General features: G+C 41.0%; 1 protein-coding gene across 2 annotated transcripts; it reads right to left on the reverse strand.

Moving 5' to 3' along the window:
- Window positions 1–461: 461 nt before the first annotated feature.
- Window positions 462–24652, reverse strand: LOC121179426 (growth/differentiation factor 11-like). Of its 2 annotated transcripts, XM_041034271.1 has the most exons (4): window positions 24503–24652; window positions 19886–20411; window positions 5629–6002; window positions 462–2883 (listed from the first exon to the last, which is right to left on the reverse strand). In XM_041034271.1, the coding sequence occupies exons 2-4, from the start codon at window positions 20298–20300 to the stop codon at window positions 2503–2505; spliced, it is 1170 nt and encodes a 389-aa protein (XP_040890205.1). In that variant the 5' UTR covers window positions 20301–20411; window positions 24503–24652; the 3' UTR covers window positions 462–2502. The 2 variants fall into 2 exon arrangements, with proteins under 2 accessions (XP_040890205.1, XP_040890206.1); XM_041034272.1 differs by lacking the exon at window positions 24503–24652 and having other exon boundaries at window positions 462–2880; window positions 19886–20748.
- Window positions 24653–24716: the final 64 nt, after the last annotated feature.

Genomic DNA, 24716 nt, shown 5'->3' on the forward strand with positions numbered 1-24716 from the left:
TGACCAGTTGAATTATTTCCAACCACTGCCCTTAAACCAGCTTTTTTCTCCCTTTGAAATGTTCTAGCATATTCCTGCGATCACAAAAGTTACAGCACACAACATGTCATCCTCTACTTTGGCTAACAATCCCTGGATACTCTTCCCATTCGTACATGGGTTCCTTTCACTTAAAATACAAACAAAGGCAAAAACATGTCTATGCAAGACAGTCGACACATTGTTTAAGTCAAAAGAACGTTGTCTCTCTAACATGGTAACAGATTAAAGTTGGTGGGCGGGCCATTTCCAGTTAAAGCATTCTATGTTCATTGATCCAGACACTTATTACACACATGACTTATCACCCAAAGTGGGGAAGGAGGCCTTTCAGGCCACTGGTTCAGTACGTCCAGGTTCCAGATTGGATAGAAGTGTGTGAGTGTATGGACAGGCCCCCGCTTCAGACAAAAGTCAGGAAAGCGTGATGGTATCAAAAAGACGTGATAACCTTTCTAGTTCATGGTTTATCACCAGAAGCTTGAATAGTTTTTTTTTTTTTTTATTCCTATACTGTACAAGCTCTCTTGTGCTTGGTAAAACACAAACAACACTTTACCTCCTCACGCCATGAACGTCCCATAGTGCAAAATTTATTGTTGGTAAGGTAGAGTGCCCCAAAAAAGGTTTTTGTACCCCTTTTTTTTAATATATACATATATCATTTATATATAATGTCAGAAGGCTCTTCCTTTATCCAACAGCATAGTGCTTTCGTTTACAACAAAAGGATATCTTTGTTTCGACATCCAGGAGACAAAGACAGACTTCAAGCATACTATTCTACTCTGTGTTCAAGCACTAACAATATTTTCTCCATAACGATGATAATGATGATGCAGCTGAGGTTGAAGTGGAGTGGGGGCATTTCACAATGCAAATTTGCTCTCTAAACTTAAGTCAGCGGTTGAGTTACATTCTCTTTATTTTTTATTTATTTATTTTTTTTTTTGCACATTATGTGGTTTGTTGTGATTTGCAAAAGCTATTATTTATGAGTACATCACTACAGTTAAAGGATTTTGCATTTTATCTTTTCTGAAACTAGCATTGAGAAACAGTGAATGAACTGGCTTGATAATGGGAGTGTAAACTTCTACTCATAATACTGTAATTATAATGCAGTGCTTTGTACTATTCTCAGCTCAATAATTCACTCAGGTTACAGCAGAGTGAAGCACTGGAGCATGCTGACACCCTGGAGGGTTTTATTTTAGGTTGTGGAGTTTGTTGTGTGTGTGTTACTTGCTCAGTCCCAGGCCTCTTCAAGTTACAAAACAGTGCATTTACTTCTCTGTTTTAAACATTTAATGCAAAATTGGAAGGTGTTTTAAGTGTGTTTTCCTTTGTTAAGCAGAAGAAAGAAAAACTGTCAGGTTCTTGTCATCCTGCAGGACCTGCCCTCCTCCTCCTCCTCCTCTTTCTCCTCCTCTCCCAGACGGTGCCGAATGCTTTCAGAGTGCATCTACATTACAGTTCTGTTTCAGACTTTAGTGTGCAAGTCAAACCTCTGTATGATCTACTTTTGCGGAGTAGTGGAAATAGCTATGCTGACTTTATTTATCCACTTTGAAAGATGGAGTTAATATACTATAACCTCTTCTCTCCCTTTTCCTTTTTTGAGTTTTACAAGACTACAAATAAAAAAGATCAAAGTAACTGTGAAAAGGTTTCGTAGATAGTCGAGAATGTCACACTGGGGTGTTATACATTAATAGAGGGTTTAGGTTTGGTTTTCAATCCCTTCAACACTTTACATCTCTAGAGCACATCTGTAAACAAGATTTTGGATTTATATTAAGAGTATTTCTTTTCTGGTAAACTCCCCTCACATTAGCATGGATTTTGATCTTTTTGTTAAAGTGATGGATTGCAAAATAATTCTGATAATGCCCCCTTGCAAGCCTTTTTTTGTGGATCAAATCTCACCGGTAAGTAAGCGTGTCTGTGAAATTGAGTATTTCCAAACTCACCTTAGGACTGAAATTGCTTTAAAAATATTGTAAATGCTTATGTCTCCTGTCATCTTAATCCACTAACCCGGACATTTCACAAAGATACCATTAAAAAAAAAACAAACAAACAAAGAAACAAACAAAAAAAATCTTAAAAAACCCACAAAACTAACACGTACTCTATAACATAGTTTTGTCTCATTTACCGTTTTCTGAAGCTGCTCCACAAGTACAACCTCTTTAAATCATTCATAATGTACTGTATTTCCATCACTCAGTCCCTTTTTTGATTCATATTTCATTTATAACTTTTTTTTGTTTTGTTTTACACTTAGAATCGTTTAATTACTGGAAAAATGGAAACCCAGTGGGATGTTTTTGTGGCCGAGCAAAAGTGAAATCTGGTGCCGAGGAGTGGGTTCTGGTGCCAGGGGAGAGCTCCGTAAGGGTTTTGGGTGGTTCGATGCAATGGTGGCTGTACACAAGTGTGCGTCTCCCCCCCTGCAGCCTAAGAGCAGCCACATCTATCCACCACCATCCCTGGGATCTTGCCGTGAATGATCTGCTGCTTGTCATTGAAGTAGAGCATGTTAATGGGGGACATCTTGGTCGGGGTACAGCAGGGCCCTGCGGAGCCTCGGGGGTTGGCGTGCTGCACCAGGTGGGTGTGTGGGTATTTCTGCATGAACATGTACTCGCACTGGCCGGAACAGTAGTTGGCTTTGTAACGTTTGGGAGCAATGATCCAGTCCCAGCCGAACGCCTCGAAATCCACAGTCAGAGGGTAGCGACAGCAGCGAGACTCGGTGGAGTGCTCATCGCAGTCCAGGCCGAGGTTTCTCCGAGAACGTTTGGTTGTCTCAAGAACCTTCACTTCCAGGAACGGCTGCTGGAATCAGGGGGAGGAGGGGCAGGACAGAGAGAAAGAGGTGGTTATAAGAGAACAACAGCAGAGATATGGCTGACATATTAAGTTATGGAACTAAGTTATCGAGTGAAGAACTTGACTAAAATGGGCAACTACTACTACAACTTCATCACGTCACATATATATGTTTATGACTTTGGTACAAACAGGTTGTAGGCTAGACCTTTTTCACCGCAGACATGGTCTGTCATGTCACGTTTGATTAAGGTCGGAGGTTTTGGAGGACACACTAATGAAGTGAGTAAATTTGGTGGACATTGTGCCGGATTCTTTGGTTTCTTCACAAGCCATAGCAAGACAGCACAACTGTAATTAATGCTTAACACTCATTTCGAACTGGGCCATTATTAATTAGTTCCAAGGTTAGAGTTTTTCCTGCTACGACAGGTCAAAATGTCTGCTCTGATACATCTTTTGATCTTTGTCAGGCTGATGGAGAGTGAAGATACAACCTAACAACACAAAATCAATTGACCATTGAAATTCAAGAGGCTTTAAGACTTTTTACACTGTTGTTTTGATTTCTTATCAAACCAAGTAGACAATGACAAAGTTTAAAAATCACTACTGTCAAACCCAAACCTTTTCAAGCTGCTCCGTTGCTTATTCTCACAATTTATTCTGCTAATAAGTGAACAGTAAGCTCACTTATGCTAAAAAAGCTAACAGAAAGATATCTCAGCAATGAAAACTCGATGTTGTGTATGTCAACAGAGGTATTTGATCAGTACGCAAAGAAAAACCTGTAAAATCTTGCTGTTCCAACATGTCGGGTAGCCTTTGTGGAGGAAGCACGCAAAACAAATTCTTTAGTATCAAGACAAATCTTGTAGCTGAGGTGTGTGACCTTTCTCTCAACATGCATTATTGCGTTACACCACTATTCAAATGATTTCTGCTCAAAATTCAGCATCTACTGATCTGATATTTCACAAAACCATGTGAATTAATTTGTCATTTTTAAAGTAGGAGCACAATGTGCCATTTGAGCACCGATTCAAAGAACACTGACAGAAACTAGTCTTTTCTATCACTGATTGCTGACTCTGTGTGCTTGGTTTGATCCATGACCCAGGAGGTCATCTGCAGGCTAACATAACCTTGACCTTTGGGCAAAGCAAGCGGATCAAATATTTTACTCCATCATGTTTGTTTTACAAAGCCTTCCTCTCCCCACAGTGATTCCAGCTGGGCTCGAGCACAGGTTTTTGTGACGCATTCAAAAGAGGAAATAAGCTGAAAGGCAGTTGGGGTGAGAGCATGTCATCTTGGCCTTTAGGGCTTTTGTTGTAGAAAAAAAAGACCCAGAGGATCAGGGAGAAGCAGAGTTTGACTCTTTCTTTGCTTGTTGTGTTTTGTTTTATTTTTGTACGCTTGCCTGTGTTTTTGATCTTTTCCTTTTTTTTGTGCTCAAGAATAATATTGCACACTGTGCACGCTGTGTGCTCAGAGGGCAGCGATTTATTGGCCAAGACACCAGAGCTGACCTCTGTTATGTGTTGTGAAGATCTGACCCAAATGACCACTTGGTAAATATTTGGTGTTGCTTAACTGGGATGACTGGCCTACATAATTCAACATAGATGTAGTATGTAACTGTCAGCTGAAGTAACTCTGGGATTTCTAACTAGATTAATGGTTCACGCTTTGAGACTGAAGTTTGAACTCATCCGTGCAGCTCCATCCATTACATTAGACATTAACCCAGTGCTTCATCATTGAAAAAAAAAAAACAATCCAAGCAAATATGTAGGCCAAGGCAAGTCTGGTGATATATGTTGTGTACACAGAAATCCTTCTCTCAAAGTTTGAGGCCCAGATGCGTCATTTCAAACCTTTCAGCCTTCATTTTCAATAGAAAAGTGACTTAGTCAATATTTTCAGCTTTTATAACCCAAGACAAAGAAAGAAGGCTTAATCTGCAAACCACAATACCACGATAATTTTAGGACTTCTAAAATATGTGAGGCACAGCACATAATCTGCACCATGCACAATCAGGTAGTTGTCAGCAGCAGTAGATTTGACAGTGTTATGTGGTGACAACTAAATCATGAAAGCTGTTCCAAAGAAAGCAGCTGTGTTGTCTCTGGATTGAACTGAATATGGAATGGTCATGGCTGACATGTTAAAATAGGGCTTTATGGAAACAGCATTTAAGGGTAAATATGCGTGCAGTGTTTCAGTACATGACTGGTTTATAAACTTCCCATCTAGTTATAAGTTGTCTTTTTGTCTTTTGTGTGTGTGTGTGTGTGTGTGTGTGTGTGTGTGTGTGGTGATATAGCACAGATTTCCTTCTGCTAATGATATTCACTGCCATGCTTTACTTGATGTAAGCGAGTTTAAAGACTGCAAGTTGATTCAGGACAGTGGCTGTCCCGAGGGTAGGAAACAGCATTCAGAAACCTACAAAACTTCAACGTGCTTTAAAAAATGATTTGAAATTTTTCTGCTCTGAAACAAATATAAAGCATAAGGGAGGCAAGACAAATATTGCAGGGAAATGGCAGAGGACTGACAGTAGAGATTAACATGAAAGATGTGCAGATAGAGAAAGGGAAATAGCATGAGTTTTTTTTTTCACTAACATAATTTTAGCTGCCCTCCTTTGATTGAAATCTGAATTGGCAGTTGCATAAATGTGAGCTGTGATAGGAGTGATTACCCCCCCCCTGCCCCAGGGACAGGTCTGAGGGTCCTTACCAGCCCCTCCTCCCCGGGTCGCAGCGAGGTAACTGCCAGGTCATTGCCGCTCTCATCAAAGGCGTTGATGTCGATTCCCCAGTTGGTGTGTGGCTGTTTGAACCAGTTCTGTAACACGTGCTTAAAGTCAATACTTTGCCAGTGGCCCATCCTGGAGTTGAGCTCTATCTTCAGGGAGCGGATGCGGATGTGGCGGCTGCCTTGCTCTGTGACAGGCTTCAGTCGGAGGATCTGCAGGTAGACGGTGGAGGTCTGCTGCAGCGGTCGCAGGTACACCCACAGCTGGGCCTTCAGCACCTTGGTGAACATCAGTTTGGGGCTGAACTTGAAAAAGCAGCAGCTCGGCTTCCCGTTCACCTGCACCAGCGGCTCCGCTGTGGAAAAGCACAGGTTACATTTATACTTGTGTGATACAGTGTTTACATATGTCAGCAAGATTATCATCATTTAGATAACACTTGACATTGCCCTTGCATTGAACAGTAATTAGAAGGGGTTTAGGGTTTTGTTCTGGTGGCCTAGGTGTTAGAAGACCACAAACCACAACGTCCCTGTTTCATGATCAACCTTTTGAGACACAATTATTTCCTGTCATCTCCCTGATTGATTGATATCAATTGATATCTGATAAAACAACCACCTCAACATGCACTTTGCTTCAGTATATGTGCACAATAGAGTCTTTTCTCTACAATGGTCATTTTTATTTTGGCTCCATTTTTGCTGATAAACAATGGCTTCCACAGAATTTCAGAATTTTAAAATATGTGATTCTGAAGGTGGTGCTTTTATCTGTATTTGTGTTTAGCCATGGTTCCTGCAGTGGCATATGCATCATTCACCACTTCCTGTGCACCCAGTGTACTACAAACAGCAATACAAAATCTTTAAATGGAAATAAAAAAAATTCAATTTTTCAATGATCCATCTAATCCCTATGTGTTGAGAAATATGTGTTTAAGTAAACATGAACAAATGAGAGTTAAACTGAACAAAAGGGACAAATCACAACACTTATATCATGTTAATAACTGCAGTCATATTCTCTCTAGTAGAGGCAAGTGAGGCTTTTGAAGGTAAAATGGAATTGAATCAAATATGTACAACACTCAGAAACATCAAAACAGATTTTTTTTTGTTACTGAAATGCAAAGTTTTTCCTTTAAAATACAACTATGATTATGCATGAAATGAGATTCAGGGCAGGTATAGCTATTGTGAGTCAGGACAGCCTGATTTATTACATAACTCTTGAACTCTTGTGAGTAGGCCCTGTGTTCTCAGTGTTTTAAGCTACATGGCTCTCACCACAGCTGAGGAGCTCCTCTTGGATTAAAGCAAAAAAGCAGATACACACAAGAATGGCAACAGCTTTTAGGTAAAATAAGAAGAACCAAGTTGGGCTCAAAAATCGTACTTTTCCTAATCTTTGGGTGACAGAGAGCACAGCTGCAGTTTTTTTTTGACTCAGCAGCTTCAGAAGAAAGATGTGCATGTGTTTCACACACTGATAATAAAACCACAGACTACAACTGCTCCACACGTCACCGAGAAGTGATAACGTGTTGGTGCATTTTTGTGCAACTGAAATGGATGAATTAAGGAGGGTTGTGCACAGTTTGCAGTTCAGCAATATACTGCTGGTGTCAGCAGTGCTACTTTTTTTTTGGTAAACTGAATGCTGTCCTATGTCTGTATGTACGAGAGCTGTTGATTATCATATGTGCACATGATCCTGTTGTTTGGTCCATTCAGTCAGGTTACATTTGTGATTACATCAAGGTTGGAAAAAACACACACATTTGCATATTAAAACAAGGATCAGTAATGGTGGCCAGTGGCCAGATGGTAACCTTAGATTCCCCTGGGTCAGTTGTAATGAAATGGCCTATCTCGTTTTCACAACGAGCAAAATTAAAACATCTCAAGTCTTTTTTTTTTTTTTTTTAGCCACTCTCCCTTCTCGCAAATATATTTGGGTGGTGTGGATTATGGGTTATGTCAAAGAACACAAGCTGTCTCCTAAAATAGGCAGATTTATTCCTGTCATGATCCTCGGCTCTGGTGTTTCTGTGATTTGCACCACATGTCAAATCTGCACATGGTTCATTTACATAGACCTCCATCTGATATAATGACATCCATCCATTGCATTCATACATTCATTTCCATGTAAAGCGTTCATTTATTAAGGGAAATTTATTCTGCGTTTATCTGGCATAATAATTTGCCAACAGAGTACAATAGAATACTTAATCTACCCATTTTCTCTGAGCAAATTTGACAAATTTCAACTCCAGATTTTAGGAAACTGTTCATTTCTGTTGTTTATCTTGAAGAGCAGTGTTGTTGCTCCAATGTTTAAAAAAAAATAAGAGAAAAAAAAACTGCATGGAACTGTCAATCACTGCTAAATCTGAGGTTGCTCAGGCAACCTGCAAATGCTTCCTGGGTCAAAAGGTTATTTGGCACCTCAGCCTAGTTAAGAAATGGGATCAGGGGTCAAAACCGTCAGCCTCTTTACATCTCAGGGGTGCTGGGGAGGGGCAGCCCCTAATAGCCAGATTGAGTTTGAAGGTCAAGGTCGACCTTATGGCAATGGTAATATGTCTTTCTTCACAACACGCCTTTTCACCAGAGAATCATTTGAAATCTCAGAGACACAACAGTGCTGAATCAGCCACAGTTTGTTTTTGTTTTGATTAGGGTGGAGATTCTCCAGCCAATAGTGAATTGTTTGTCAAACCTCAGTTGACCAGGAGGGAACACTGCACTGGGCTGTTTTTTTTTTTTTTTTTTACACTAAACAAGTGTTGTAATTGAATTATGGGCATGCATTGAGGGATATGAATTCACTGAGGTACAGATGGACTATCCATTAGAAGAGTCCAGGGCGAACATTGAATAAGGGCCAAGTCAGGGACAGACGTGGTCCTTCAGCCTGTATTTCCAGGGACAGTCATTAGTGAGTGTAAATTATACAGTGTCTCACGCTGGACAAACAATATGTCAATGTTCCTTTTGGTGGGTTGCTGGGGTCACAGCAATTAACGTGGGTGGTGTTGTGTTTGCTCATCAGCACAAAACTGGGAATGAATGATTCTGCAGTTTGCTTGGGGTTTACTTGTGATTACTACTTTTTTTTTGTTTTGTTTTTAATCGCTGGAGATGGGGACAGACACACACCAGCTCTTCCTTTGCAAAACCATTTTCACGGCTTTTGTTGAGTTCTTGGGGAAAAAAAGGGAGCAATCCACCAAACACTGCATAGCTGAAATGGTTCAGTTTCTTTGGCAGAGGCCTTTCTTGAGAAGTAGTAATCTGAGAAGCAGGGCCCGTGTACCGTGATCCCTGGTTATTAAACACACATGCACAACATATGAGCTGTGTCATGTTAAACAATGACTGCATTGATAGGCAAAATCAATTTGTGCCTTTATAGATCCTGTAAGTGCACAAGTAAGTGGCAAACCATTGAGGACGAATGCCTGCAGCTTAATTACACCCCACATCTTGGCAGAGCGCTCCACTTGTGCAAAACGAGCATGGCTAGCTTGTAAAGCTCAGAAAACCAATGGGACACTTAATCCTTCTACCTTAACTAACTTTGCTCCTGCTGCCATAACACATTAATGTTGGAAGAGCTCATTATTTTATGGCAACTGCAGGACTATTTTTTATAGCTTAATTTCCTGAATAGTTTGCTTAGTTATAGCTCATTGTTGTAACACTTTGATTTCAAACCTGCAGTAAAGACAGAAATTCTGAATTTGTGCTCAGCAACACCTACTGGAGCAGCGACACCTTTCTCCTTGGCTCAAATGAAGGTAATGAAGGTAGAAACTATTTTCATAACAGTAAGAAGTAAAAAAAAACAAGTAAAAAAACAAGTGAAGTACGGACCGAAGATGTGTTTTTCCAAAGGAAACAGGCTTGTTTGCTTTTCCTCCTCATGTTTCCAGCCTACTTCATTATTACAGCAGCTTATTTCCCTGTGGTATAATTGCAGCATATGCAGCGCATGAATTTTACTGCCAACACACAGCAGGCCTGCAGGTGAGCCTATCAAACATCTGGTGGACTCCCTGGGTACCTGTGTCCCATAGTTAGCCCACAGCCTCCTATACATGCATGTAAAGGGAGACATATAGAATGGAAGGGTTTATTCACCATGCCATCTGTCCGTTTTAATGTGACCGTAGTTAAATGCTTTTAATAAAACTGTTGAAAACAGATGGAGAGGGTAAGTTAAGGTAGTTATACAATGAATAGGTAACATGTGTTACCAGTGAGTGTCCCCAAATGTTATATTGTGTGGTAAAAACAGTAGAATCTTTATGAAGCAAATATATATATATTTATACATGATTTCCACAGCGTCTTTGGAGGAAAAGCACATTAGGAACTAACAGAGAGTTCACAGAGATTTCCAATTTTTTGATGAAGACTGTGATCTCAGTGCTACTGCCACTCACACTTCCCCATAATGCTAAAGCAATGAAGATCAACCACACTATATTTACTGCAATGACAATCTCTCCACTCAGTTGTCACAATCGGATAAAACACATGACAAGCTGAAATTGTTAAAAACAAAAACAAAAAAATGAAAAAACAAGAACATGGCCACAAGGCAAAAGCCAAAACCAAAATTGTTTTAACCTTTGTCAAATATCAGGCAGCAAACAAGAAAACAAAAAACTGAATGATCAATTTGCTTTCCAGTGACTGATGTCAGACAGGCTGACATGATGATTCATGCATTAACCATAGTTTATCACGTTTTTAGCCTTAAAAATGACCTTCACACTTACATCTTTTTAAAGAAAAAAGATTTCATTAAAGTTCACTTTTTTTTATCCAAACTCTTGAAAGGCAGTCATGTTGCGTATTGTATACATGCGCAGTAACATATGCCAATCAGATGAAAAAACGCAGCTAAAGTGGGGTGGGGAGAGAAATGGTCATCTATTGTTAATGTCCAAATGGATACTGCATAATGGTATAAACCTAGATAGGAGTTTCATTTGCATATATATCTATATTTTCTTTTCTTAATGGGAAATGCAAATGTGCCATTTTGTGGTGAGTGTGTGTTTGGGAGCCTTCGTGTTGAATAAATGTGACTCTAGGGTATCCCCACGCACCTCGGCATATTAATCATCGTGACACGTTCACGACCCTTCTAATAAGACAGGGGCCACAGTGCACCCCCCCAAACATCCCATCCCACCCCAGCCCCACTCCCTCTTTGTCTCTTGGCCAGTCCCAAGGGACAAGGAGAGGGTGGTGGGGGAGGCCGGGCTCGAGCTGGGGATGGACAGGGGTGGGGGGGGGGGGGGTATGTGAAGTTAGACCCCCTCATTCAGAAGCCCTCCCCTGGGACAACGGCAGGCACAAGACTCCTATTAGGACTGAGCACAGTAGCCCCCCAGGAGCAACAAAAGACACCTCCTAATGCTCCCTGTTCTAGCTCAGTGAGCACACACACACATGGAAACATGCAACTGCACATAAACACACAACACGCACAAGCTCCAAACTGACTGACAACAGCAAACAGACGCAAAGCTCATTGCTTTTAGTGTTTGGAGTTATATATGTTTGTATTATAAGGGAAACGTCTGTGGGACATCTCCAGCAGGACGGGGACAGAGCATGAAAAGAGTGAGCGTGCAGTGAACTGCAATAAGGCGGACAGCTGGACAGCAGGAAGCATGCTGGGGTCTCACCGCTTGTGTTTGTGTGCATCCACACATACGTGCAAGACGTTAATGTCAGAAGACAAAGCTCTGCTCTGCTTCCAAAAGTTAAAAACAAAAACTTTTTACTTTTCACATTAGCAGATTTCTAACCAGGACAAGGCAGAAAGACTGTTGTGAATGATTTGCTCTGTTTGATGTGCTGCTGTGTCATGAAAGGCTTTAGTTATAGTATAACTGAATATAACATCTGAATTCAGCAACATCATCAGGTTCTTTTTTTTTTTTTAACTGTAAACAAAGGAAGCATCACTGCATGGTGAAACTCTACAACAACATTTAACTGATTTATTGTAGTTAAAGATCATCAGGCACAAAGCTGACAACAGTTCCTGTGAAAATGCTCACTTTGAATCCATTGAATTTTAGCTTCTGGTCATTATGATCCAATCCATGTTGTGCTTTTAAAAGGAAATATGTAGGCAGCACAGATTTTACTCTGAAAAGAGAAATTGCAATTGAGTTTTTGTTAAGTCAATTAGATTTTTAATTACTGAAGTGCAACCTCTGCCTTATGTTGAAACTTTGGATCAAGTTCCCTAAAATGCACCGTGGGACAGCGTCAGTGTGTGTTCTGGCTCGCATTGTTTTCATTTCATGTATTTATAATATAAATATTCTGAAATTTGAATCCTGTTTGGCAGACACCCTGAGCACATAGCACACTAATATTTAGTTCTTGGACATTTGGACTTTGTGAGTTGTTAGTTGTTAGTCTACCGAAGTGTGTATGTTGAAGAACACAACAATCAAACAACTCTTACAGATGTCGCAATCATGTCTTGATTGGCAGGCTAACCATATGTTGCTAAATGTGGAGGTAATGTGCCATATATCTGTTTAACTGGCTGTTAAACAGATATAGTTACTTCATTGGGTACTATAGTTCATCTGTTGGTTACATTTAAATAAGAAAGGACAATATTTACAGACATTTTCAATGTGCACTGCACTTCTGGTCATCAAGTCACTGTAGACCAGTGTTACCAAAGAAATCATGGCATGAAAATACAACTGTGTGTGACAAAAACCTGGTCCTGGATTACAACAGAGTCTTGTACTACTTTCTTAGTTATTATTATTGCTCAATGTAACAAGCACAGTCAACCCAGCATACAAAGTTTTTACAATGCAAAACATCGAAAGAGTATGAGTTTACTTTACAGAGGAAATTAGAGTTCAGTTCACATCACATGTCAGCTAACATCGCCATAAAACAGACAAATTACTAGCTGTAAACTTTGTTTGTTCATGTCAGCAATTATGCAAAAAAACTGTAGGAGAAGAATTATAATTTAAAATGTGTGCCTGCTGCTCTACTGTTGTGGTCTAGTTTAAGCAGAACAACAAAGAGAACTGAAGTAAGAGCAAGTAAGAAAACCTCATTCAAAATCCCACTGACATTTGTAACTATGCCAACGAATAAAAATCCATCTTTGGAGCCTTTCTCCAAAGTATGTTGTGTGGCTCAATTCAAATGTTCTTATAAGAACAACTGAGCTTTGAAAAACTAATCTTGTTGTTTACTCAATATTTATGTTTTGAGCTGCCATTTCCCATGAGCAGTGAGACTGTAAAAGTTTTCAGAGAGAAGATTACAATTAGAAAGTTAACTGGAAAAACTTTACCTCAGAAGAGGGGGTTGGCGAGTTTTATGAAAATGGATGAAACTAAGTTGACTTAAATACTTGCAATGTTTTTGTTTTGTTCAAGGGACATACAGTTTATTTCTATGCTCACGAAGTAATTATTAATTAATTTTGTGCCATCACAAAGGAAAAAAAGAGAGATTGTTCTGCGTTATGGAAGCTAGTGGAACAGAGGCTAGCCCCGTTCCACATTGTAACATGCTACAAGTGACCTGAGCTGCAGCATGAATTTATTTTACAATATGTAGGTGATGGAAATCATTCAACAACAGCACTCAGACTGCTGTCACAATGCATTATTATTGGATCACACTAGATTACATCTTAATCCATATGACCTGACATAGATAGATAAAGAAGAGCCACATTTTTGTCGATGAATAACAATTTGCTATACAGCAAACAAAATCACCTTTATTGAAACCTAAAAGGTCTCCTTCCCTCTTCAAAATATATTAAATAGCTAGATATTTTAAGTCTGAGATTATTTGTCTGTAATCAAATTTTTATTTCTTGACACTGCGTGCTGCCTCAGTCTGTTGCAGAGGACCTGTAGCTTGATCCCTGTGCTCTGACAAGGACATGATCCCTCACTGGCTTCCCAGTCGTGAACATAGCTACTCGTGTTTGCTGCAGATCCCACAACTGGGAATTGATGTGAGAATTCCACCTATGTTCTAGACATTGTAAATGACTTATGATACTTATCATTCAAAATAATACCAATAATACACCAATTTCACTATCACAATTATGCAGATGATGCCCGTATTTATCTTTCTGATCATATGACAATGCTCCCTTAGACTCAGCAACCAGTGAATTCAAGAAATCACTTAGTAGGTGAGCCTGAACTTCCCACAGCTGCAGTACACGCAGACCAAACTTTGATAATGATCTCCTCTCCATCCTTTGCCATATGAAATATCCATTTCCAGAGTCCAAACTAAACATGGAGAAGCACCATTTAATGATCATGTTCCATGTAGCTGGTAAAAAGCTTCCAGGATATATAAAACAATAATCATCACCTCTAAGAGCAGATAAAAAAAAACACACTCACTAGATTTTCATCCTGCATTCTTTTATATTTTTCTGTGGTGCAAGTCATAGTGTTTTTTTTATTTTACAGGAACACATATACACACTATCCTTCTCACACACACACCATCCACCGATTGATTTCATTTACTCAAATGCTCAATAACGTGCAATACTTCTCCCTGGAAGTGTTTCTGTTTGAGCACACTCAGCTACTAAAAAAACAACCATGAAGCCACCCAGATCTGTCAGATCTTGAGCCAAGAGTTTTTTCTGAAGACAGTCGGTGTGGCCACTTTGTGCCAAACCTCCCTCTAGGAAGCATTTTCTTTATACTATTTCCTTGAGAATTTCCATGTGACACAAAAATATCTATGGTTCCCTTTACGAGCTTCTCTTTATCCATCTGTGCTGTACGTTATATAAATCAAACTCTGCTCTTGTCCCTAAAGAAATTACTTCAACTGTGCATTTTTATAATGAACTTCCTGAGGTGATGTGGGTATGGCAGGCAGAAACACAACCGCAGGTGATAAATACAGCAAGAAGCTGCTCTCCTTTGCCGCAGAAAAGAGGCTAATTAAATTTTCATGTAGATAATCATGAGCTAATCCACCGGTAATTGTGCTTCTTTCCGACACAGTAGCTCCCTCATGGGATCCAGCATTATGCCCATGCAGCATTTCCTTTGCTTAAACGCCTCTTAGATTTAATGGACTCTTCCATAAACTGATCCTCAGCAGCTCCTCGCACACGACCACACAAAGCCTGAACGCATCCATCAACAATAATCCCCTCAATGATCTCCATTTTATCTTTTCACTCCCCTCCTCCTCCTCACTCATGTCCCTACACAGGGCTTAATTACTGGTGCGAAGTAATTATTTCCTTTATTAGTGAAACGTAACATCTGTTTCAGGTCTTTTTAATTGTACCTATAAAACCCGTCCATGATTTCTGTCCCTTTAGGATAGGACTGGGCTGCTTGTTGCTCCCTGCGGACTAACTCCCTTCTTCCCTCCACCCCCCTTCATACCCACAGCATGAGCTGCGGTGCACCTAACTCGATCACACTCTTTGAAAATCCTTTAAAGAAGCAATGAGGAGCTCAGCAGTGGATACACACACCAACAGAAGAAGCCGGAGACAAAAAAAAAAATTCTTGCACAGCCATGCCTCCGAACTAACATGAATGCAGTCTTGCATCCATTCTCCAAACTTCTCAGTGTTGTATTTTTGGTAAAAGCATGCATTAAATTCCAAAGCAACATATTCCCAAATGCCAAAAGAAAAGACCGGCTGCAGGGACTGGTACACAGGAGCGTGGGAATAGGGGAAGGAGGGTGGAAGGAGTGAGATTCCTGAGGTCCTGGGGAAATTTTGTCCCTGTATTAATAGACTTTGGTCCCTTTGAAATTTTATTAGCCATAAAGTTGACAGTATGTTGTGCAATTTCTACAGTCCTACAGACCTTTCTTTCTTAAGTTTTTACTCCTTTTTAAACAAACTGGTTGTGCCCCGGCGTCCAAACAATTCAACACCAAAGTTTATCTTTCCCTCAACTGATGCCAGCAACTACACAGGAGAACAGGTGTCATCGTCAAACTGAGACCTCCATGGAATAAATAAATCTATAAAAACCTCACATAGTCATCAACTTCCAACAAACACTGGCCAGCGAGTTGAAGACAGTCCGACTTCTGCTGCTCTGTCCTTTTAGCGCTCTCCCTCTTAATTTTTATGGTTCCTGCACCTTCAGGAAATGACCCTTTTATAGGGTCAACACTATAAAAGACTTGTTTTTTTTTGTGGGAGTGGTTAGTGGATGAGTGTGTGTGAGCGTGTGTGTGTGTGTGTGTGGTGGGGGATAAGTGTTCAAGTTACTACCGGTTCGTCTTTGCTGCCAAAGAAAGAGACCCGATGAGGTTAATAGTCTCCTCTTCCAATATATCACATAGCTGTGAACTCTGTGACCCTTTTTGTCAATAGGAGAACTTTTCTCTGGAGTGTGTGTGACTGTGTGTGTGCGTGTGTGTGTGTGTGTGACTGTGTGTGAGCATCCTTATGCGTCTACACAAGTGTGCACATGTGGAACTCCGTACATTCATACCTTTGCATGTGTGTAGATGTTAATTTTGTGTACTCCACAGTTGTGTAAGCCTGTGCTTGAACTGAATGTCCTTCATCTAAAGAGGATTACATAATTATACCAGTATAGCACGTTGTTATGTTAGCCTACACACAGTCATGATGGACAAGACAAAATGTTAGAAATGTTTCAAATGTGATCTTCTTTATGTCTAAACCTCGGTATTAATCCCATTACAGGTAAAGAGATTCTCTGCAAACAGTCACTCATTTCCCACATCTTGGACACACTGCTGCGTTCATTCACTGGAATAAAACTTAAACATGGAATAAAGGCTGGGGAGGAGGGTAAGCCAGTGCTGCTCTCTGCTGGATTCTCTGTTACTGGACAATGAATACAATAAGTGCTTCATGAACAACTTTTAACTTTCCTGCAAAAAAAAGTGGTGATAAAACCACAGGAGCAGTAATCGTACTCCTACACAGATGTGCCACTTCCCCTCAAATCTTATTCCTAACGCACTCTGTCAGAATAGTTTGAAGTATTGCTGGTGAGTTTCTCAAAGTCAAACAGTGTGTGGTTAATCAGCATCAAAACATCCAGAGTGAGACAGAGAGACAGAAAGGAGGAGAAGGTCACTGATGGCAGAGGAAGGTCTGGTCTAAATGTCTTGGACAGGTGACAAATGGGAGACTAGTGGGGTCAAATGCTCACCCTCACCTCAGGCAAAACAAACCAAGCTCCAAAATACACACTTTGCACGCACGCTCATGACAATTACACACACAAATCAGTGAACACAAAGGCTAACAGTTCAGCTTCAGCGTGTTAGTGCAGATAGATTTGTGAATAAAAAATCAATGCTGCACTAGAAAATGACCCTGATAAACTGTTCAGAAACTGAGTCACTTTTTATGCATGAACAACATGCGGAGCGGTTACCTACACAACACACTGCATGGAGGGAGATGTTTGAGTACATTAAGTGCCGCACTATGGTATAAATAGCTGTACTTTTCCATGAAATTTCATAGTAATTAGAGACCAGGAAGCATGGACCCTCTCAACCCCCACTGCGGCACCCACGTACCTTGAGTGAATACTAAGAAGCAACTCTGGCACAGGTCCAGTTCAGTATGTACTGTGTGAACCCACATGGCCCATCAAAGGCAGTGTGCACGACCGTGAAAGGGTGATTGGGTTCGAGGTGCGCAGGGAATAGTGTTTGAAGTCCTCCTTCTATCAGAAAGACAGAAAAAGGCACTTTTAATCCTGTGGGATCACTAAGGCGCCACAGGCAAAAGAGATGCACTCATTCTCTCAACTCTTCCATGAGTACCGGAGAAAAGAAGAGGAAGGAGAGAGGGGGAGGAATGTGGGGGCGGGGGGAGGGGGTGAGGGGGGGTTGGGGGAGAGAGAGAGAGAGAGAGAGAGAGAGAGAGAGAGAGAGAGAGAGAGAGAGAGAGAGCAGATGATAAAAACTGCAGCTGACGTAAAGAGCTGAGGCAAACCGAACGGAGGGGAAGGGCTGTAACATGACAGATACAGCAGTAATGTCAGTCATTAGCTCCTCTGGCTTGGCATGACGCCGTTTGAAATACGCAGTTAGCCAGCGTCATGCATTATACCTTTCTCTTGGCTTGAGAAGGTATCAAATCACTTTTGCATGGTGTTTTTGTGTGTGTGTGTGTGTGTGCAGAGGATGGGAAGCCAAGAGTATATATATAGTTTGAGGTTATTGCCTCCCCTGTAATGTACAGCTGAATGTATTAAGATGTGTGGAGAGGGAATAATCCAATATAGCACTAATCTGCACATCAGAGAGATCACAGCAAGTTAATTCAAAATCTTAGTTCTCAGCATGTATCATACAGTATATATATATAGTTTGCATCTGTAGATAGATAGATAGATAGATTCAGCATAAACAAGCTGATTATTTTGTGTTTTATTTAGTGGAAATGTTCTAAAAATAACTGCAGAACAACTCAGATTCTTCACAGTGCCTCTATTAGTCTCCTGTAAGATCTAAGACGTCAGCTGATCTCTTTAAGGATGAAGTGATCAGCACCATTCACATCAGCACAGAGCAACAACTCTCAGAGCAAACTGTTTTGGGTTTTTTTTTTTTTTTTTTTTAAAAGATGTAGTATTTTTAAAGACAAGATTTTGCAAGGAGAGTTTTGCAGGTGGTATTAAAAAGTGATAACTATTTATAAGAATGGTACAGTAGGAATGATTCAAGTGACCTTTAAGCTTGCAGTTACAACTGACAACTGATGTTTTTGCTTTTTTGTTCCTAAAATTGAAGAGACAAGTGGGGCTGTAAGAACAGGTGATGAAGGTGTCAGCATTATTAAAGTACAAGTAAACAGACCTGGACCAATTTATTCAAAAACTAAATAACATGTACAGAGAAACTAAGGCTCCTTTACTATGTAAATCAAACTAGATAGATAGATATTATAATGAGAAATTAATTATGTCACACAGCACATAAGGCCACGGTCTCCTGTTCACAGGCCTATCTTTGTTCACTCGTGGAGTAAAGAAAAAAAACCGGATTATTTGGAGTGTGTTTCATCCGCCTTGTGCAGAATATATTACGTGTGTAAATGTTGTTGAACCCCGCGATTCGCCAGAAAAAGGTCACACACTCCCCTCGACACTAAGTGATTCTCTGTCTTTGTGTAGGCTACTCGTGGTGGAAAAAAAAACGAGCTGCGCCTATAAACTTCGCATTTAAAAGGCAAGTGCGGCCGAGGGGGGCCGCTGCATGAGGGGAACAATAGCAGCTTTTTGGACACACTTTTTCTCACTGCGATGAACAGCAGGGAAACCGGTAGAGCCTCATATAAAAGACCGATAGAGCACAGCTGCCAGGGTTCAACAGTAATTTTATAAAATGTCTCTGAGGGGGCCTGCCTGCGGTTTATCTGTGGATTTATGGGAAACCATAAGAGGGCGAGCAAATTGTCAGAGGGCAATAATCAGAGGGCCTCACGACGTGATCATAACTCCAGAATTTAGGGCTTTTATGCAAAACAGGACATAAAGGATAAAGTGATGCAACTGCCGGCCAAATGCTCCATTATCATTAATAATGCACTTGACATTCAAGCGGGTCTGTCATGCGTTTACTCCCTGACAAATACACACACACACACACACACACACACACACACACACACACACACACACACACACACACACACACAAATGAGCTCAAAGAGGGAAAGTTTGAACATGACAGCAGGAAGCTGGACCGAGGAGTTCAGCAGCTAAAATATTAGACACCCTGCTCCAACAGGACTAAGTTCTCCATCACCACCACAGCCATCATCGCCACCATGAAAACAAAAAGTTCATCAGGCCATATTGGAGCTGTCTGTTTCAGAGCGAGGGGACTCTTTATGCCACTGATTATTGATTTATCAGGTCCGCACATAATCCTTATTTTGACAGCCGTGGCCAGAAGCTGACCAGAGCCATTTGTCTAATTTTATCAGTCCGCTTCAGATACACAGAGTGGACCCACCACCCCACCCCCCCCAAATCTCAATCTCAAAAAAAGTAGGTTAGGTCACTGACTTGACTGAGCCCCAGCGGCTCCGCTGTCCACGCAGCAGGCCTGAGTCACTTGAACCTATCTGCTCCGCAATTACGCGCATGACGCATTTGGAGACAATATTGTTGGGTTGTAAACGATTACTCACGCTCAGAGGCCATGGTGATCACGGACTCCGTGGTGGCGTGGTACTCATCCTCCTCCATAAACTCATCCTGGGACGACGCGTCTCCCTGGAAGTCGTGATGGTCCAGGAGCTGCTGGAGCGGAGGCGCCTTGGGCAGCAGCTGATTGACCACCTCCCGGCTGATGTTGGGCGCCTGCTTCAGACGCAGTTTGCTCAGGATCTGAGACTTAATGGTCTCCAGTCTCAGCACTTTGCTCTGCTCCCTCCAAACACAGGCGGAACACTCGTGAGCACCGGCGTCCTCGTCCAGCAGAGACAGCCCGGCATCCGTGGGCGTCTCGCTGGCAGGAGGCAGCAGCAGATTGGGCTCATCGCTCCCCGACTGTCCCAGGGAGATGAGCACCATCAAGCACAGTAAGAAGTTGTACCTCGGCATGACGATGCGCGGACGCCAGGCAAAGTAACTCTTTCTTTTGTTTTCTTTCCTTTTACTCCTTTTATCCCGTTATATCCCCTCTCTCGGATGTGCGCCGTTTCTTGCCTTATCCTACAAAAGGCAGGGAATCAGTGACATGCATCTAATCCAATACGATCACCCCGAAGTTGCAGCTGTTTTTTGCAGCAGGAGTTTTTGCAATAAATTTTTCAAAAAAGAATAAAAAAAAAAGTGCGTTCCAGTGTGTCTCGGTACAGGCTGCTTTGATTGAAAGTTAACAAATTATCTGTCTGATGAATGCATAGCCCACTCACATTAGTATGATGGTTGTTTTGTGGGTCTTCAGTACAATTTAGTCCACGGAGGTGTGTGAATGTTCAGAAGTGTCACTGAAAAATGTGCAAGTGCGGTTAAAAAGGGGCTCTTTATATATCTCAGCTGCCCGGTGTCGTAATCCGTCTCCATTGGCTAAGATTGCAACAAAAGGCTTTTAGGTCTGTCACCAAGTCAAGAGGGACAGAGCGAAGGGAGGGTGCGCGCACTGTTATGAGAGTATAAATGTTTTTACAGTGCACAAACAATGTCTCACATTCGAGATATTGCCCAATTAGGTTATGATGATGATGGCATAAACTATGGCTCAGTGCGCCTGTTGTTTAATGGTGGTTTTAATGGTGTAAACTGGAGGAGGGGGGAAAAAAGCTGCATGGATTCCTCCCGAAATCTCCACATCCACCCAAAAATCACACGCATCTAAATATTAATGGCGCATTTTAACCCAAAAAATCACTGAAGACGGATCTTCATGTAGGACTACCACGTGCTCAGATGCAGAATATTTAGATGCTGCACGAGCTTTTCCTAAGCAGGGCTCTTTAAACTGAGCATCAAAGTCTCCATATAAAGCAGGAAAGTAGTTATGTGCCCTTATCTTCAAACGGAGGGGTTTATCCTGCATCTTTAAGCTTTTAAAAATGTTAAATCCTTTAGGCAGCATAGTAAAATAAAAATAAAATAAAAATACATGGTTCTTATAGCAATAGGTTTTGCAGTCACGCAGCAGCAGGTCTGCAAACGGTTTCACAGAGAACCTGCTTAAAAATGTATTTATACAAATTCATGGAATTGATAAGTCCAATTAAATGTCATGCATTTCTTAATTGTTTCTCCATTCATTACTATGGATTGTGGAATCATAAGCCTCATATGAGTCATATTTCATCTACAAACCCACATTATATGCAAAAATATCCAGATCTAATCAAAGGTTGCCCAACTACAAACCATGGAGAGATGCATTTTGCATGACTGTATCCATGTTTCATAAAAGTTGTGATATTGATGGAACAGAGCTCCACAGTTGCATCTGCAAGAGCAATGAGTTGCTTGCAGTCATCACTGACCCACTAGTGCCATCTGCTGGAGGAAAACACAGTTGCAGCTGCAGAGCAGATCATGTTTGCTATAAGCATTCATGCCATCTCCGTCTTCCACTTCTTAATGTGGTCAGATTGTGCAGGCCCCTAGCCATTTGTTCACTACAGATAGGGCATTTAACTGTACCATATCATAACTGTATACTGGTAGGATTAAATACTAAATTGGTCTGTGTTAAAGAGGATCGTGCATTTGTTGAACCCAGCATGAATCCTACTCTCTGTTCCCTGACATATTTGAGTGGAGCTTGCCAGATATTGATGCATATGATACACCAATGCTGCTCTTTCCTTCATACTTGTGCAACAGAAATGATACATTGGCAGCTTCAACCCAGTTTAATGTTGTGAATTATTTGTCAACAATTTTTAAGCAACAACTTATGACTTTAATTTATGACTTCAAATGAAATGTTTCCAGCTTGATGATTTGCAATGTAAATTCTTCAAATGTGTCTACTGAACAAATGCAAAGATCGTCTATGTTATATTTACATGTGCTTACTGATAAATGAACCCTATACCAATGCGTAACAGGCTGTATCATAATGAGAAGTGTTGTTGGCATGTTGCCACGCGTTGTCACTTCTCTCGGCAGGGATGCGCACACTCCTTCATCTCATGCCCCTACACTGGGGATCTGTATAAATGCTCTACTTGGGAGTCTGCTTTTTTTTGAAGAAAACCTCCAGTGTCTAAATATTTCTTGAATAACTGTGGGACAGAACTGTACCATGTCTCTACTATTTCAGTCTGCTCCTGCTTTAAGCACCAGCTCTGTTTTCAAATACTTACCACAGTCTCTGTAGAGATAAACATACTGTACATTGCAGATGTAGTACACGAATGTGTTATCTGATCTGATTACACAGTCACGTTGAACTATGTTATCTGACTGAAATAAAAGAGGATGTGATATTTACCAAAGTTCCTCCAGGTTGTGATAGTGAAGTACACTGTGGACCAATTCACATTAATGAACTTTTGCGTGGGTGTGGAAGAGACAAAGATTATAAGTGTGTTTTTTATGAGTACAACATACTTATAAACCATCAAACTCACCTGAAAAGACATAGCAGGAGTGGTGGAAGCAGTACTCAGATCTTTTACATAAGTTGAAATAAAAATACTATGTTACAAGTACACTGTAAGTACTGCCTTCAAAATGTTATTTTTGTTGAAGTACTAAAGTATTTGCATTAATATACATTCAGTTGGCAGTTTATTAGGTACACCTAGCTAAAACTAATGCAGTCTAATATGACACTCCTGCAATAAATGCAGCATTCATGAAGGTTATAACATTTAGTTTTTATTGATGTTGTAGAGAGGTGTTGATTCAACTGTATGATCATTCTGGAGGCTATAGTTTGTGGTGCTGTTTAAGTGTATCACATTATACAGAGGGATGTTTCTGTTATTTATCCTACCCTTAATGATAGAAATGAGGTGGACAAAATAATGGACACACTTGTCCCTATGACGCAATGCAATTCACTGGCACCACAAACTGAGGCCTCCAAAATCAGCATAAAGTTGAATCACCACCTTGTTCTCTACAACAGTTTCAAAAACCTGAACATTATAACTTTCATGAAGGTAGGTTTTATTGCAGGACTGCTGTATTAGATTGTATTAGTTTTGTACATATTAAACTGCCAACTGAGTGTATGCTTAAAAAGTAAAAGTAATCATTATGCACAATGGTCTGTTTCACAATAATATATTATTGGAGTATAGTTATCAGTTTCTCAGCTACATCAATTTTATGCTGCAGCTGGTGAGGTACCTCAAATGTACGAGTAAAACCATAGACTGTATAAGACATGGACGTAGCACCCGTGACGTCACCCATTGGTTTCGCGGAGTTGGTTTTGTGACCAAACCATGGGCATTTGAGCTGCGCCATCTTGGACTTTAGTGGGAGTGTACTTTCCATATTTGGCGAAGAAGCGGTTACTCTACGGGTCAGCCGGCCGAGAACCTGGCCACTTAGCTCGGAGCAACCGAGCTAGCCTAAAGCTAATCAGCTAATCAGCTAGGCTAACAGTTACAGCAGCACACCACCGCTTACTGACGGAGCTGCTCTGTCCACGCAATGTCAGACTTTTTAAACAGCCTCTATATCAGCAGCGACCATAAATCGGCAATTAAGTCATAAGCCAGCGGCAAAATATGCCGGTACATGCTAATTAGTGCAAACATCCCGGTAAAATAGTGAGAAATTTGCTAACCGAAAAAACTGCAACACAGACTCCTTCGACGGTCGGTTAGTACAGTCTACACTATAACAAGCCATACTGTCACAAAAACCTATCCGAACATTGGAAAACAAACACGGACACCGCAGCCCCTATCAACCGCTGAAGATAGCCAGAGGCCTCTGGATGTAGCCGCCTAGCCCAGCCAATGCATTTGCAAAGAGCTAACTGCCTGTGTCTGTCTATGGGCTGTCACTCAACGTAACCACGCCCTAATTTATTAAGCCTAAATAACACTAAAACGGTTGTGATACAAAAAAAACCCCACAGTGTTCACAGAGGTGGAAACTATCAATAGAGACCAAAAACAAAAAATGTACCAGGCTGTAAATATGTTTTTTTAGGCTGTAAAGTTGGCTATTTTAACATGGGGGTCAATGGAGAATTGCTCACTTCTGGAGCCAGCCCCCAGCGGCAGCCGAGGAACTGCAGCTTTTTGAATGCGGAAGTGATCCTCACTGCTGAAACCTCCAACTCCCCCCTTGAGTAAAACTGAAAAACTCACCTGACAAATACCTGGCAGGCCTCGTTGTCTGTTATTCATGTCAGGACTTGACATGCGCCATGCTGCTTATCTGAACTTTAAAACAAATAAAAACGTATTTGTTTTATTATTGTTTTACTCCCCACGGCTCCAAACATGACTCCTCTCCGATCTTTGACTTTTTCCTGCGGGTGTGGGCGGAGTGAGGGCGGTGTTAACGACAGTCTGATCCCCC

The sequence above is a fragment of the Toxotes jaculatrix genome, chromosome 3, assembly GCF_017976425.1.
Source record: "Toxotes jaculatrix isolate fToxJac2 chromosome 3, fToxJac2.pri, whole genome shotgun sequence".
Taxonomy (NCBI): domain Eukaryota; kingdom Metazoa; phylum Chordata; class Actinopteri; family Toxotidae; genus Toxotes; species Toxotes jaculatrix.

What these genes read in the sequence shown, in the direction of transcription:
- LOC121179426 (XM_041034271.1), bottom strand. Translation starts at nt 20,300, where the DNA reads ATGCCGAGGTACAACTTCTTACTGTGCTTGATGGTGCTCATCTCCCTG. An exon ending in GATCACCATGGCCTCTGAGC is followed by an intron (nt 6,003 to 19,885) that starts GTGAGTAATCGT and finishes GCTTTTCCACAG; the next exon opens with CGGAGCCGCTGGTGCAGGTG. An exon ending in GACCCGGGGAGGAGGGGCTG is followed by an intron (nt 2,884 to 5,628) that starts GTAAGGACCCTC and finishes CCCTGATTCCAG; the next exon opens with CAGCCGTTCCTGGAAGTGAA.